Genomic DNA, 16,828 nt, shown 5'->3' on the forward strand with positions numbered 1-16,828 from the left:
ATCAGTATTAATATCCATACTATTATTAATCCTTCAGCGAAAAGTAAACCCTCTCCTAAAGACATGCCTTTGATATTTGAAAGGAATGTACTTACATAATACACACTGTAAAGGTACCCACTACTTGAAAGGCATTTTTTTTTTCCTTGGGAAAGGTCATTAGGGAAAAACAAAAAACAAAAAACCTTAGATAAAAAACATACCTGAACTTCTCCAATTCATTGTTTCGGGATTTTTGTTTTCCTTTATATTTTGGAGGCTGACCTGTGAATACAAAAGTATGTGTTCCTGAAATTGTACATAAATATTTACAAGCTTGAAAAAAAAACACTAAAAAATTTAAATTGGAATAAGAAAGCAAAGGAAGCAATACTGGGAGTGTAATTACAAACAAGTCAAAAAAGAAGCTACTGATACCTATGTATGCTATAAAATTATTACACAGATAAATTAAAATGACGATTATTATGTAGATACAGAGAGACAGAGGCTATAGTTTCTGTTCTCAGATAGTTTACAATCAGATGGGAAGAGAGAACGGTCACCTCAATTAAACAACAATCACCATTAAGAAGAAAAGAAATACTATGTTGTTACTGATATATTAATTCCATAGTAACTGCTCTTTTAAGTCACAGAAGGGAGAAATCACTTATGCTGGAGTGGCTGGGAAAAGTGTGAGTGGGAATGCAGCATTTGTTTTTAGTTTTAAGCAACAAGCAGGATTTGGATAGACTGGGCCAAACCCAAAAGTAACGTTTGTTTTAAGAAACACTAAGTAAACCTGTGTGATTTAGTGAGTTTGATAAGGACAGAAGGTTGGAAACGGGGTACAAAGGCCAGTTGAGGTGAGTGTTTTTAGGCCCTGTGCTTCTGATCCTGAACTCTTGTGAGGTCAGCCTTTATTCTACTGACAGGAGCAGAGAGCAAGGTATGCTTTGGGCAGGGGAGTCATCTGTGCAAAGGTGTGCAGAAAAGAGCGCAGCAGTGAGGACAGAGTACATTTAATGGAATCTTGGGGGAGAGACAGCAGAGGCAAGTCAGGAGGGTATGAGAGCCTGAGCTGGTTTTGGCGGCCTAAGAAAAAAACACAGAGGCTTCTAGAAAGGCAGAAGAGCTCTAGTTTGATTCCTGCTGTGTCACTTCGGGCAAAACTTAGCCCTAACCTTGGGACTCACTTCTTCAACTGAATGTAGGTGCTGTGTGAATGGCATTTAAATTATTTATTTAAATGTGCTGTCTGATAATAATAGCCTAAGAAATATTGATAAATTAAAAGCTGTTTCCAGAAGAAAAGTTTTGTCCTCAAAGATTTTCCACAAGACATTAGAGTTGTATCAGGTAAGACAACTGCCTGAGTTTCCCTGTCTCTGTAACTCTGCTAGTGACCTAACAATATGGAAATGCCCAGTGGTGAATCACTGGCCATGGGGCACCAGAGTCCACGAGAAGGCAGAACTGCAGGAAGACAGAATGGCTGCCAGAAGTACAATCACTGCAAAGAAAACAAATGAACCAACAAACGAGAAAGGAAAAGAGCAACAAGATCATTAATTAGGTCAATAATCTCCATACAACCACCCTGGGAGAAGCACGTGAATGCTTGAGATCAATGATGTGTGTTAAATAATAACTCTGAGCCATCAAGAAAATCTGTATTTTCTTAAACTCTGTTTTAAAAGCCAGAGAAGCGCGTCATCTATCCCACAATGATTTCCATCAAAATCTGGTAGTATAAGGGAGACTAAGAAATAAATGAAAATATTCGCTTCTTTGGAACCCTTCATTTCCTGACATGCCTAGTAAATGAGGTTCTGCTGTGAGTCTGCAGTATTTACTTGATGCATAAACAAACAAATGCACTCAGCACATACAATTAAAAATAAACTGGTATTAGCCTAAAGCATCCATTCTCAGCGGGGGCGACATCATCTCCAACAGAGTAAAAATTGGTTACTCTTTTTATATACAAAGGACACACATACACCTAGTACATAAACAGATAAAGAGTACCTTTGGTATTTAAATTTCATAGGGGAGGGCAATTAGGAAAAAAAAATGATTAAAAAGGTTCCTGGAGGGAAGAAGGGTGATAATGAAATAAAAGTTGAATAAAAAACTAGATTAGTGGAAATTGGAAGAGCTTCATCTTTCCATGCTTTTATTTGGATTTCTAAAATAAAATTTTTTAAGTAATATGAAAAGACTGAGCATTGATTTCCAATAAACATTCAGTGTCTTAATACAGAAGCATTATAAAGTAAAAGGAGAACAATAGTAAATGTAAGTGAGGCTTTTGGGAATTTTGGGGCATAGAAGTTTAGGCAACACTACATTAACTCAGCAATAATTCACTTAAGAAAAAAACCTTACCTGATGGTGGCAGAAATTCAGGATGACAGTCACAATCATCTACCCTCAAAGCTTCATCTACCACCTACCCATAAAAATAAAATTGAGACTTTCAAAAAAATACAGCCATGAAGAATAGCTAAATAATAAAATAGAATAGGAGAGAATTTATCCAAGTGCCTAAAATACCCAGCTGGCTATTAAGCCTAAAGGAACAAACAAACAAAATGGTAACTAATGAGAAGTGATTATGATATGCTATGACAAATTCTCAAAAGACAATTCTATTTCTGACCCCTGCCATGATCCTGACACAGTGGTTGTCCAATAACCACCTGTATTAAATTAATCTAATCACATCTTCCTTATTCTCCTCTCCCCAGCCAAACACAGCCTCTTTGAGATTTTCATAATTAGTAACAAAAGGACTATACGGTGGGGTGGAAAACTCCCTTCAAAGCCCACTACCCATCTATCCCCCAAACAGCCTTTTCCTTTTTTCCCCCTCAAATCCTGGAAAGAAATATAAATGTGGACTTGATATTTGCTGAGTTTTGGGTACACTACCTTTCAGAGAAAAACTCAGGATACAAATCATCTGGGACACTAACTGCAGCGCCAGGATAGGCCTAGAGGTGCCCTAAGAAACCTCACGTCAAGGTTCTGTTGAGCACCATCAAGGCTGGGCACTATTGCTGTTAAGAGCAACAGAGGCAAAGATGGAGATGGGGAGCTGCCCAGGCCCAGCACATCACAAGCTGGGAAGGTGGGCTGGTGCAGTGCCACACAGCTAAGTAGACTGCAAAAAGGGAGAGGGGAGGGAAAAAAAATCCAAAGCATTGTAAGGGGTCAGGTGATGTGGCCAGCAGACCCCACTGTCACTAATTTCCAAGTGACTGTTTGATTGAGAGATATGCAAAGGGAAGGCATACAGAGAGAAATAAAACAAGCAGCAAAAGGAAGTTTAGGAAAAAAATATTTTGGAAACACACAAATGTGATTTCAAAAGAAATTCTGCGACACTGAATTTTATGTAGTTGTAGGAGGCAGCTAGATTATTTATTAAAAAGAGAATTATTCTCTTAATATTAATAGTCAAAAAGGGGTTCATTATGACTAAAATATTTAATTCCCGTTATTACCAAAACAGTATTGCAAAAACAGAAGATTATTTATTCTTTAGATAATTTAACTGAGCTTACCTTTAGATTATGATTACCACCGTTTGCCATTTCGTGGTTAGTTTTTCTGGAATCTTTTTCAGTCTCCACAAAGTTAAGTGAAGTACTAAATGCAGGTGCTGATAAACTTGGTATGTAGGCCCTGAGTAGGGATAAAGGGAATTATCATTCTGTTTCTATAGATGAGTACACATTTTAAGAGTGATCCTTCAGAAAGCAGCTTTTAGCAATCACAGCCCTTTTTCCTTGAAAGCAAGGTAATACTGTTTTAAAAAGAATCTCTACCTCTGAGATTGGGTTTTATATATAAATAATTTTAATTTGGTATTAGAAACTCAAAATAGATTAAGAACATTCAAGGAATGTACTCTGGTTTCTGACATTAAAATATATAAGTTTCCTTGTTTTAAATTTAACAGCTTCAAAATCTTAAGCATCTAAAGCATGTGGGAAAAAGCTTAATGGATTTTAATCGCCAAGTAACAAACACAGAACCCCTTAGCTGCTGTTTTCTTGTGAACATACTCAAGTCTATCTGTTGCCTATTTCAAACTGGAAATGCCAGAGCCTTTGAAAAGATGTCAGGAGGTTGAAGGGAGGTGTTTCCAGGACATGGGTGAAGAGTAAAAGGCACAGACTTATGTTTATGCTTCCTGTTCTCTGCTGCTAGGACCCTTATGGCCAAAAGTGGTCCCATGTTAGCACAGTAACATCCAATTAACCTTGTACTGCTCTTTGCTTGTAGGCTCAGGCTACTAATCTCCAATACATACATGCAAATGGTTCAGCAAAACAAATCTGACTATTCACAGGTCATCTGCTCTTACACATGAACACTTTGAAAACTACCTCTTGTCCTTCCCATCCTCAACTTAACATAGTTGATATTAGCTACTGAAGCATCAAACACAGAGAAACTTAAACTCACAGGGCAAAGCAATTCCAAGTAACAGCTACTAATCCACCTGTTACCAACTCACCTGCTTTCATAAAAGGCTTTAATTGGATTCCTAGTTGGTGGTCGACCTATAAAAATCAATCACACATGCATAATAATTAGTGGATGGCAATACATACTTTAAAAGATTTTCAAATTTCCTTTAAGCTGACAGTAAGAAATTTACAGAACAAAAAAAATAAGCCTAAGCAGTTTTACATTTCCGGATATTTTTAGTTTTACAATGGTGTCAACAAAATGTTTCACAAACCTTATTTGACATCCCATTACATGTGATCATTGACTAGATGGAAAAGTATATAAATTTGAATCAAAAGATGGTACCTGTCTTCAAGGAGCTCACAATCTTATAATCATGGTATGATGGATGACAACATCTGCTACAGAAATAAAACTGCTCGACTCAGCTTCTTAAGACACTACCCACAGAAGAAAAAATAGGAGAGACCTATACATTAAAAGTGTGCAATAAGGGAATTTTAGGCATTGGACAAAGAAAATGACTCAGTTGAGAATGACAGAATGAAAATCTAAAACTCCTAGCCTGCACAGCACATTTCTGATATATACATATATATCAGAACACACACACATATATGTGTATGTATATATGTACATACATTCAGCATGCTATAGAATTAGCTACTGACAGTGCAAAAACACTAAACAACTCTATTGAAGGGCCTTTTCTTTAGGAAGTAACTATAATAACGGAGGAAGAATTTTAAAACAATTTTGTTTCAAAAAGGTTTTATTTGAAATTTCAAGAAGGCATGTTTTTCAACAGAAGAATAAATAACTTTTTGCTATTTCAAATAAACACAAATTATGTATAATTATCTAATAGAATATAATACTAATGTAATTCTATAGATAGAAATGGAAAGCTTAAGTGATTTGACCAAGGTAACATAACAACATAAGTACAAATCATCTGAGAATTGATTTTTGGTCCTCCATTAATCCAAGAAACCCACCTTCAAAAGTTTGAAAGGGAATTCAACTATAGCCAGAAGAATCTTAGGTGAAATACCTTGCAGGTCTTCTATTTGTTTTTGTAACTTTACATGCTGCTGAATTAGATCCTTGATTCCCTCAGGGTCATTTTTACAGAGTTTTTGAGCTTTTATGTTTGCTTGCAGGGCCCAGTCATATTCCCCCAGCATAGAAAGAGCAGCACAATAACGATAATGACCCTGTTCCAAAAGATAAATTTAATTTTTTCTCAAAAATATGCTTAAGTTAAACAAAATAGATAAGGAAAAATATTTTGCTTGAAAACTAATTAGTTACTTAGAATGTTAGATTAGGACCCTATCAATGAAAAATAAATAAAAGTGTTGATACCTCTCAGAAAATAAAATTACCTAAGTGAGCTAAAGGAAAATTATGAATCGTATTCATAATAATTTTTACAACTGACTAGAGATCAGTACTTATGCTTGAGATTTTTATACCCCCAAAGAAAAGAATTCAACCTTTATTATATTTTAGTGAAGACTGTATTACTTTGTGCCAAATAAAATATAAAAACCATTCATTTTAAATAAGTAACTTAATTTAAAAAAATACTTTTAGGTAGTAATAGTCTCTAAGTCTGTATTCCCTACATTTTAGAAATCAAAAGAATTCTAGAGCTGGAAGATCAGCTTGTGCAGTAGTTTTCTAACCACTCTGAAGAGCATGGGGCACAGGTAAGGGATGCCTCTAGGCTAGATCTTCCATCCATCTCTCTCTTAATCAGCTTATATTTTATCTTTAAGTGCAGTTTTTGGCTTTAACAAAAGGTCCGAAAGCCACTGATTTACTCTTCATTCCAAAGATCAGTTGTTTTGTTTTCTTTTGCTACAGAAACAGTCCTGGCTAGCCCCACTTATGCATTCTGGGAAAGTATGAACATTTTAATCTAGAAAACTATTATTTCCAAGCTTGGGACTAGCTCAACCAACCCGTCTCTGGCTGCTCACAAACTTTAAGTACCATACCTCCACTTGAGAGGTGACTTACACATGAGAGAGACTAGAAACTGGCTTAAAGTCATACTTAATTTGAGGTGACCAAAGAATGCTGATCTTAGGACTCCAGGTCTAAAAAGCACTTTTCTCTTTATTACACATTTTACAAAGAACATGCTGATTCTATTAGAAAATATGGTATCAGAAATAAGTGACCCTTTTAAGAAAGATGAGGTTCTCACTAATCCAAAAACAACCACAAGGACCTTTGTTTAATCAAGTTCAGATGCTTATATAATCCAGCTCTGGTACCCAACCCACCCGGTGAGTTCTGGAGTTTTTTAGCAAGACTATATTTAGGCTCTGATCAAAGATCCCAACTGAGATTACATTTGGCTAAACTCTGCTTTTCCTCAAAAGGCACAAGCAGATAAAGAGATCTCTCAGATATGCCACAAAACCAAAATACTAACCCCTAGGCATGTATGAGCTTCAAAATGAAGATAAATGCATTAAAAAATTTCTTTTAAATCACAGCACAGGAAATTATGAGAGTTTATAAACCATATCTGCTAAATTTCTCATCTTTTACTGGGTAGGTCCTTTTCCCTAAACTATAGAACCCAGTAAACTTCTTTCTGTTGAGAAAAGGAGTTTACTCAGATCTCTTTGCTGAAGTTATTTGAACAAAGCTTAAGTTAAACGTACCTTTGGAGTTTTTTGAGCCCAAGTACAACACAAAGTTTTGCTCTTCTTTAACACTACCTCATTCTCTACACATACATGGAAATTCCCTATTGTTGGTCTGCCTAGCATCCCCTCCTTTTTGACACCACCATGTCCCTACCCTGCAGAGTAGTGGCAGGACTATCAACTCTAGTGCCCCATCTTAACAGTGGATGGTATGGCAGAAGTGTAGCTGTGACCCAAGAGACTGGCCATCCTAAATGCACCATTTTCCAGGTCACAGATCAATCCACAGGTGGACACATGGCTCAGTCAGAATCCGGTTGAGGCACCCCTTCCATATACTATGTACATACTAAAAGAGGCTCTCTTTCCACTAGAATTAACAGTCATTAAGGATATCAGTTTGAGGCTTTTACTGCAGTAAAAGCCTTTTTCAAAATGAAGCCAAGAGAGCCTACACTCTACTACTTCTGGTCAAGATGGAGTAACAGGGATTGGATTTGCCTTCTTGTCTAAAATAAATAAACATGGAAAAAATACATGAAACAAAGATTTGAAGACACTGGATATCAAGCAACAAAAGACAGTGATCCCTGAGAGAGGAGAAACACACAGTAAGCTCTGTGATTGCTCCAGGTTACTGAACAGCTTCTAAGTCATGGCACAGGGAGAAGCAACCCAGGTAGCTTAAGTCCACTGGCCAGGGAACAGGAAGAGAGAGCCAGAAAACTCCAGAGATCTTCAGAGAGGCCCCCTTGAGACTTCAGCTGAGTACTAATCAGTACATGTCTGTGGGGCAAACTACTGGAGCCAGGGAAAGAACCACTTGAAAGGCTAAACAGTGAGCATTCTCACAGGGCCAAGAGTGGAAAACATCCTAATTCATTATCATGTAGAGTACTCAGAAAAGTTCTGCCTCAGCTGTGGAGAAAAATTAGCTCCAGGCCAAATAACACTATGGTCCCACCTAACAAATCTTAAAACAAGACTTCAACTAATTAACTGTTTCCAAGTAACTTTACTGAACCCCAAAACAAAGTTCAAAAATACTTACAGAAATACAAAAATATCAGTACAAACAAGATAAAATTCATGATGTCTGGCATCCAATCAAAAATTACTATGTATGGAAAGAAGGAAAATGTGCTCTATAACGCAGAAAAAAAAATTAGTCAACTGAAAACAATCCAGAAATGACACAGCTGGTAGAATTAGTAGACAAGTGTGGATAAAGTGAAGGTTTCTGTGTCCAGGATTCTCACCTGGCACTGGTCGCTAGCTCACTACACACGTGTGGGCAATACGTTGCTACTGACTCTATATAAAGAGCTCGGCCCAGTGTTCTGGGCAACACGGGGGCACGACTGCAAGGCTGCAGGAGAGCAGAGCAGAAGCCCTCTGCCCAGAGGATGGCTGCATAGGCAGAGGGGCCCAGGGGCAGAGACCGGCTTGCTGCATGCAGACTCGCATGCAGGATTTTAGTGACTGACCAGCCACCATGGGAATAAAGTTGGTTATACCCTTTCATTCCAAGAACGTTCTACTGTCATTTCTTTGGTCACACTGTATCTACAGTGAACTTGCCTGGGGCTAAAACCCATTGCAAGACAACAAGGATAGTAAGTTATTATAAATATATTCCACATGTTCAAAAAACTACAAGCACTGAACATATTAAGTAAAGACATGAAATACATAAGAAATATTCAAGTTGAAATTCTAGAGATGAAAGCTATAAGCATTTAAGATGAAAAATACAGTGGATAGGAATAAAAGCAGATTAGACCACTGCAGAAGAAAACATCAATGAACTCACGGATACACCAACAGAGCCCAGGTAAAATGAAACAGAAAAGAAAAAAAGAAGACTGAAAAGAAAGGTAACAGAGAAGCACAGCCGAAAAACAGAAAGAAAAATGGGTATAGAGCTGAACCCAACCACACCTGAAGCTAATCCTAGATTTTTCAATTACATGAGCCAATGAATTCCCTTTTCTACTTAAGCCAAATCTGAGTTAGGTCTTGTCACTCGTAAACAGGAGTCCTAATTATACCCCTTAAAATCAAAAGGCTCTTAAGGACATATGTGAGCTCAGTTTATATCCTACACAACTTCAAAAGGCATATCCACAGACATGTCAACAAAGATCTGTTGACTATACTGCAAAAATTCTCATTCTTTAGGATATAACGATTCCCCTCCTCTTAAGCCTGAAAGCATGTTTAGGACAGTTGACATTGTACTTAATGGTCTTTTCTATCTGGAAAGAAGGAAGAAAACACAGCCCACCCCCATACTGAAGTCTGCAGAGTACTCTCCTTTACAGGTGTATCTTAGAGGCATGACTTAACAGACTCGGGCTCACAGTTTTAATTCTAAAGTGAAAAGAAAGCGTTCTTATAAAGGGAAGGAATGCATCTTGCATATTCTACTTTTGCTTTTAAACTTGAACTATCCTTCAATGAGCATTCTTTTCTGAAAAAATTAAATGACCTGGATGTATAGCTACCAAAGTTTTTGAATACTTACTAGGAGTTACAGTTTTCATCTACATACAAATTTTTACAATCATTACAAAATATCCTAATTTTTAAAAATGAGTGAAGCCACATAAACATAGCCAACTGATCTTTGACAAAGGAGCAAAGGCAATACAATGAACTAAGCAGAGCCTTGTCACAAATAATGCTGCAACATTAGACATCTACATGTAAAAAAAATGAATCCGGACTTGACACCCACCACAAAAAGTAACTCAAAATGGATCACAGACTAATTGAAAGAATTAATAAGCTGAGCTTGATTTAACTTAAATACTTCTGCTCTGTGAGAGACAATGTCAAGGAAATGAGAAGACAAGTCACACTTTGGGAAAAAATATTTTTAAAAAACACATCTGATAAATGACTGTTACACAAAATTCAGGAATAACTCTTAAAACTCAGTAAGAGAAACAACTGATTAAAAAATGAGCCAAAGACCTTAACAAACACCTCATCAAAGAAGATATATACAATGGCAAATAAGCATATGAAAAGATGCTCCATATCATATGCCTGAGGGAAATACAAAGTAAAACTGCAAGATGCCACTATCTGCCTAACAGAAAGGTCAAAATTCAGGACAATGACAACACCAAATGCTGAGTAGGTAGTGAAGCAACAGAACTCTCATTCCTTGATGGTTGGAATGCAAAATGGTGCAGCCACTTTGGAAGACAGTTTGACAGTTTCTTAAAAAACTAAAATATTCTCATCATATGACCCAGCAATTGCACTTCTTGGTATTTACCCAAAGGAGCTGAAAACATGTCCACACAAAAACCTGCACACAGATAGTTACAGCAGCTTCACTAATAACTGCCAAAACTTGGAAGCAACCAAGATACCCATCCAGTAGGTGAATGGATAAATAAACCTTGCTATATCCAGACAAGGTAATATTATGCAGCACTAAAAAGAAATAGCTATTAAACCAGAGAGGTAACTTAAATGCATGTAGGAAACTTACTAAGTGAAAGAAGTCAATCTGAGAAGGCTATATATTGTATGATTCCAACAATATGACATTCTGGGAAAGGCAAAACTATGAAGATAAACTATCCTTTTATGTATGAAGATAAAGGATGAAGGGTTGCCAGAGGTTTCAGGGGAAGGATGATAAGCAGGTCAGAGGATTTTTAAGGCAGTGAAAATATGAAATACAAAAATATGAACTATATGTCATTATACATTTCTCTAACCACAAAATGTATGACACTTAGGGAGTGAATTTTAAGGTAAACTATGGACTTTTGGTGATTATATGGTGTCCAATATAGATTCACCAATTTTCACAAATGTACCACTCTGTTGGGGGATGCTGATAATGAGGAAGACTTGTCTGTGTGGAGGCAGGTTTTTATGGTAAATCTCTATACCTTCACTTAATTTTGCTGTGAACCAAAAACTGTCCTAAAAATAAAAAAGTCCTAAAAAAAGGAATATTTTATGATTGATAAATTGAGCCAGGAATATACAGTCTACATAAAGTCCTCAAAGTAATTCAGAAAATTTTAGTACTCTTTTTCTACATTGACAATAGGTTGAAATAGCAAAAGGTAATTCTGGAAAACCAGTATCATGGTCTGAGTTTCAGTATTAAGAATTCTATCATCCATTTGCTCTGAGAATATTTGTAGAGCACCTGCCAAGTGTCAGTTTCAATGATCAGCAAAGATTCTGTTTCAAGCACAAAAATGACTCATAATGAGAGCAGCAAAAAACTGATCACCCTCAGTCACCCTGCATTCTTAGTCCAGTTTTGTCTTTCATTTGCAGTGGTACCTTATAAAAGTCACTTAACCTTTCTAGGACTCAATTTCTTCATGTATAAAATAAGGCATTTAAAAAGTGACTCTGAAATTTGGATGCAGAATTCCAAGTGGGGAATTTTACAACCCCCAGAGATTCTGATATACTCCTAGGCCACCTGAATAATAATTTGGGGTCTCCAAAACTCCATAATTCTATGTACTCTAGTTCAAAAGCAAATTATAGATTCTGGGAAGATATAAAGTAGAAAGAGACTGAATCCACCTTCTCGTACTTACACACCAAATCTACACCTACACAGAGCCTTTCACCCTAAAGAACAAAGACCCAAGTGAACAACTTCTATACAAGGGAAAGATTAAAATCAAAAAACAAAAAAACAGCAGGAAAGACAGAGACACTGGAACCATGTGAATGCCCCCCCCACACAGCCTCCAGCAGAGAGGAGGGAAAGGGGTATCGCTGGGAGAGAGAGGCAGGGACTCCCTGCCTGGAGGCACAGGAAAAAAGCCTTGTGGTTGAAAGTGCAACTGGACCATAGGTGAAAAAACCTAAATTTCAGAACTAAACATCTACTGCTTGGCAAGGAAACTGCCAGAAGTAATTCAAGGTCAGAGGAGCCGCTAGCACCACTGTCTGTGCTTCTTCCACGCATCTTAGTGTGGCCAACGTGGATGTGGATATGATCCAGCAGTTGGCCTTGTTCCCTGCTATCCACCAGCCCAGCCCCCAGCAGCAGGACAGGAAAGTCCCCCAGCTCACAGGCAAGGTGCACAAATTCGAAGGCTGGTGACACTGAGGCAACTCCCCGGAGCATTGCAGAGGAATGTGTGTGCCGGGCCTGACTCCTGGTCACAAGTGGGGCCAGGCAAGCACCAACAGGAAAACTCTCCTGAGCACCTCAGAGAGCACAGGGGCCACGGGGGAACGCATGCATGCATGGTGCCAGATCCTGACCCCCAGTGGTGTTCCACAGGCACTCAGGTGGGCATTCCCAGGAACAGCCTAGCACATGTGGGGCCAAGGGGGAACGTGTACGGAGCCTGACTGCATGCCACCAGTGAGATCTGGTAGACACTCAATGTAGGAAGCTACACTGAGTGGACACACCTGGCCATATGGGTGAGGAAGCACAGGGGACTCAGCAGGTATCAATTTGGGAGTTACCTGGAGTGCACCCAACCTGCTGCTAGCCCACCACCCTCCCCATCACCAGAGCAGAACCCACAGGTATCAACCTAGGAGCCCCTCCAATGGGCCCTGTGGGGAAAATGGAAGTTTTCGACTAGGATTCCCATTTGGCCTTGATAGTGCCCACTGTATACACACGTAATAATCCATTTGCATATCAATGTGATATTTACCAGGGCCAGAATGGCTTGTCAGTCATGGGAGTTCCGGCCCTGGGGAAGGGTGAAGAGGCTGCCCTTGCCTGAGTTTCAGGTTCCAGTCACCAGGGACATGCCCAAAAGTTCTTCCATGGGCAAGGGGTGGTGGGGAAGGAGAATGCAGTGCAGTCAGAGAGATAGAGCTTGGGAGCCAAGGTGGGTGGGGGGACCCAGGTGGCACTGGGACAGGAGCCGAAACTCGGGAATCTGGAGTGTGGCCAGGCAGGGGGAGAGAGCCAAGCAGCTGGGGTTCAGAGTGAGGAGAGATTGAGCCCTGAGAATAAACCCTTTCATTTCCAACCTTTTGCCCTTGTTTTCCTTTGGTCTCAGCATATTTATAGGGAACTTGCCCCAGGCCAGGCGCCCCTGGGAGCCTGGGAGCCCCAGCACCAGGAAAAGCTTGTCTCACACTTACTCAGCCTCCAGCTTGCCATAACCAGGAGGCACATGCAGTCTACACAGGCGACTCTCCTACACAAAGCCCATCTTTCAAGAGACTGGAAGAACAAGCCATTTCAACTAATTCAAAGAGTCAAGCACAGAAAGTCATGCAAATGAGGAGACAGAAGAATATGCTCCAAATGACAGAACATATAAAAAAAAAACTAGAAAAAACCTAAATGAAACAGTTAACCAATCTACCCAGTAAAGAGTTTAAAACAATGGCTATAAAGATATTCACTGGACTTGAGAAAACAACAGAACTCAAGGCAGACATTAATATGGAACTAGATAGTCCAAAAAAGAACCAGAGATAAGAATTCATTAGAAGAAATAAAAAAATACATTGGAGGGAATGAACAGCAGACTAGAGGATGCAGAACAACAGATCAGTGACTTGGAAGATAGAATAATGGAAAGCACTCAAGCTGAACAGCAGAAGGAAGAAAAAAGTAAAAGAAATGAATATAGGGTAAGAGAGCTCTGGGATAACATCAAACGTCCTAACATCTGCTTATAAGAGTTCCAGAAGGAGAAGAGAGAAAGGAGTACATGATTTATTTGAAGAGATAATAGCTGAAAACTTTCCTAGCCTGGAGAAGGACACAGTCTACCAAGTGAAGGAGGAAGCACAGAGAGCTCCAAACAAGATGAACCCAAAGAGGGCCACACCAAGACACATCATAATCAAAATGTCAAAGATCACAGACAATGAGAGAATCCTGAAAGTGGTGATGGGAAAGCAATGAATTATGTATAAGGTTATCTGCTGATTTTTCTGAAGAAACTCTACAGGCCAGAAGGGAATGGCATGATATATTTAAAGTGCTGGATGGTAAAAACCTCTAACCAAGAATACTCTACATAGCAAGGTTATCATTCAGAATTAGAGGAGAGATACAGAGCTTCATAGATAAACATAAGTTAAAAGAGTTCACCACTATTAAACCAGCCCTACAAGAAATGTTAAAGAGATTTCTTTAAGAGGAAAGAAAAGACCCTAAATAAAAGCAAGAAATTTAGGAAAAAGAAAAATTTACACTGGTAAAGCAAACACATAGTAGAGGTAGTAAATCAATTAATTGAAAGCTAGTATTAAGGTCAAAAAGACAAAAGTAGCAAAAGCAATTATATCTAAAAATTAGTCAAGGGAATCACTTAATAAAAAGGCATAAAAGAAGACATGCACATGAAACATGGACAGAGAGAAGGTATGTAGTACTGTTAGAATGCGTTTGAACTTAAGTGACCATTAGCTTATTATAAATTGTTATATTTACAGGATATTATATAAGAACCTCATGGCAACCAAAAACCAAAAACTTTTATTACACACACAAAAAAGGAGAAAGGAACCCAATTATAACATTAAAGAAAGTCATAAAACACTAAAGACAGCACAAGAGGAAGAAAGGTCAGAGAATAACAAAAACAACCAGGAAACATTTAGCAAAATGGCAATAAACATATACATATCAACAATTACTTTAATTTGGCCTATAGGCTCCCATCAAAAGACACAGAATGACTGAATGGATAAAAACCAAGACCCATCTACTTGCTGCCTTCAAGAGACCTTCAGACCTAAAGACACACACAGACTGAAACTGAAGGGATGGAAAAAAACATATCATGCATATAGGAGCAATAAAAAAGCTGGAGTTGCAATACATGCATCAGACAAAATAGACTTCAAAACAAAGAAAGTAACAAGAGACAAAGAAGGACATTAAATAATGATAAAGAGATCAGCCCAAGAAAAGGATTTAACAATCTCAAACATCTATGTACCCAATATAGGAACACAGTACATAAATATACCAAATGCTAACAGACCTAAAGGGAGAAATTGACAGCAACTCAGTAACAATAAGGAACTTTAACACCCCACTTAACATCAATGGATAGATCATCCAGACAGAAAAAGTTAAGGAAACAGAGGCACTGAGTGGAACATCAGACTAGATGGATTTAACATGGATACAGAACATTCTACCCAAAAGCAACAAAATACACATTTTTGTCAAGTGCACACGGAACATTCTCCAAAATAGATCATATATTAGGGCACAAAACAAGTCTCAACAAATTTAAAAAGACTGAAATTATGTCAAGCATCTTGTCAGACCATAATAGTATGAAAACAGAATCAATTACAAGAAAAAACTGGAAAAAAAAATGAGAAGACTAAATATGTTTCTAAATTATTAATGGGTCAAGGAACAGATCAAAGTGGAAATCAAACAATACATGGACACAAATGAAAATAGAAACACAACAGTTCAAAACATGTGGGATGTAGCAAAAGCGGTTCTAAGAGGGAAGTTTATGGCAAAACAGACCTACCTCAAGAAACAAGAACTATCTCAAATGAACACTCTGACCCTCCAACTAACGGAAATAGAAAAAGAAGAACAAAGAAAGCCCAAAATTAGGAGGAGGAGGGACATAATAAAGGTAAGAAGAGAAATAAATAAAAACAGAAACTAAGTAAAATCGGGAAAAAAAATGAAACCAGAGCTGGTTCTTCAAGAAAATAAACAAACCGTTAACCAGACTTATGAGCAAAGAACCCAAATACACAAAATGAAAAAGAAGTTACAACCAACACCACAGAAATTCAAAGAATCATAAGATAATTCTATGAAAAATTATATGTCAATACATTGGATAACCCAGAAGAAACAGACAAATTCCTAGTAATGTACAATCTTCCAAGACTGACCCAGGAGGAAAGAAAATTGGGAACAAATGAATTACTACTAACAAAATTGAACTGGTAATAAAAAAACTCCCAAAATACAAAAAAAATTCCTGGACCAAATGGCTTCACAGATTAATTCTACCAAACATTTAAAGAAGAGCTAATACCCATCCTTCTTAAAGGAATCCAAAAAACAGAAGAGGGAATACTTCTAAACTCCACAAGGCCACTATTACTCTAATACCAAAACCAAAGACACTACAAAAAAGAAAACTACAGACCAATATTCCTGATGAACACAGATGCAAAATTCCTCAATAAAAAATTAGAAAACTGAATTCAAAAATACATCAAAGGGATCATCCATCACAGCCTAGTAGGATTTATTCCAAGGATATAAGTATAGTATCCAAAAATCAATCAGTGTGATAGACCACATTAACAAGGATAAAAAACATATGACACTATGTCTCAATAGACATTGATAAAAATGCTCAAAAAAATAGGTAAAGAGGAACAATACCTCAACATAATAAAGGCCATATACAATAAACCCACAGTCAACATTCATACTCAATGGGAAAAAGCTAAAAGCTTTTCCTCTAAGATCAGGTACAGGACAAGTACTCCCACTCTCACCACTTTTACTCGCATAGTACTGGTAGACCTAAGCACAGGGATCAGACAAGAAAAAAAAATAAAAGGCATCCAAACTAGTAAGGAAGAAGTAAAACTGTCACTATTTGCAGATGACATATTATATGTAGAAAGACTCCATCAAAAAATAATTAGAATAAAAATGGATCCAGCAAAGTTGTAGGAGACAATAATATACAGCAAACCAT

The 16,828-nt window shown here is 37.8% G+C and overlaps 1 protein-coding gene across 13 annotated transcripts in view; it reads right to left on the minus strand.

The window, feature by feature from the left end:
* TTC3 (tetratricopeptide repeat domain 3) overlaps window positions 1-16,828 on the minus strand; it is a 136,380-nt gene that overhangs the window by 75,272 nt on the left and 44,280 nt on the right. For all 13 annotated transcript variants that reach the window (XR_012129137.1, XM_073231375.1, XM_073231369.1 and 10 more), the window contains 5 exons: window positions 5,525-5,687; window positions 4,514-4,559; window positions 3,555-3,675; window positions 2,374-2,437; window positions 204-264 (listed from right to left, as the gene is read on the minus strand). Coding sequence is in view for 12 of the 13 variants with exons in the window: in XM_073231369.1 (XP_073087470.1) it covers window positions 204-264; window positions 2,374-2,437; window positions 3,555-3,675; window positions 4,514-4,559; window positions 5,525-5,687 (455 nt within the window). In the remaining variant the exon portion in view is untranslated. The remainder of the gene's footprint in view (window positions 1-203; window positions 265-2,373; window positions 2,438-3,554; window positions 3,676-4,513; window positions 4,560-5,524; window positions 5,688-16,828) is intronic.

Source organism: Manis javanica, chromosome 3 (assembly GCF_040802235.1).
Source record: "Manis javanica isolate MJ-LG chromosome 3, MJ_LKY, whole genome shotgun sequence".
Taxonomy (NCBI): Eukaryota; Metazoa; Chordata; class Mammalia; order Pholidota; family Manidae; genus Manis; species Manis javanica.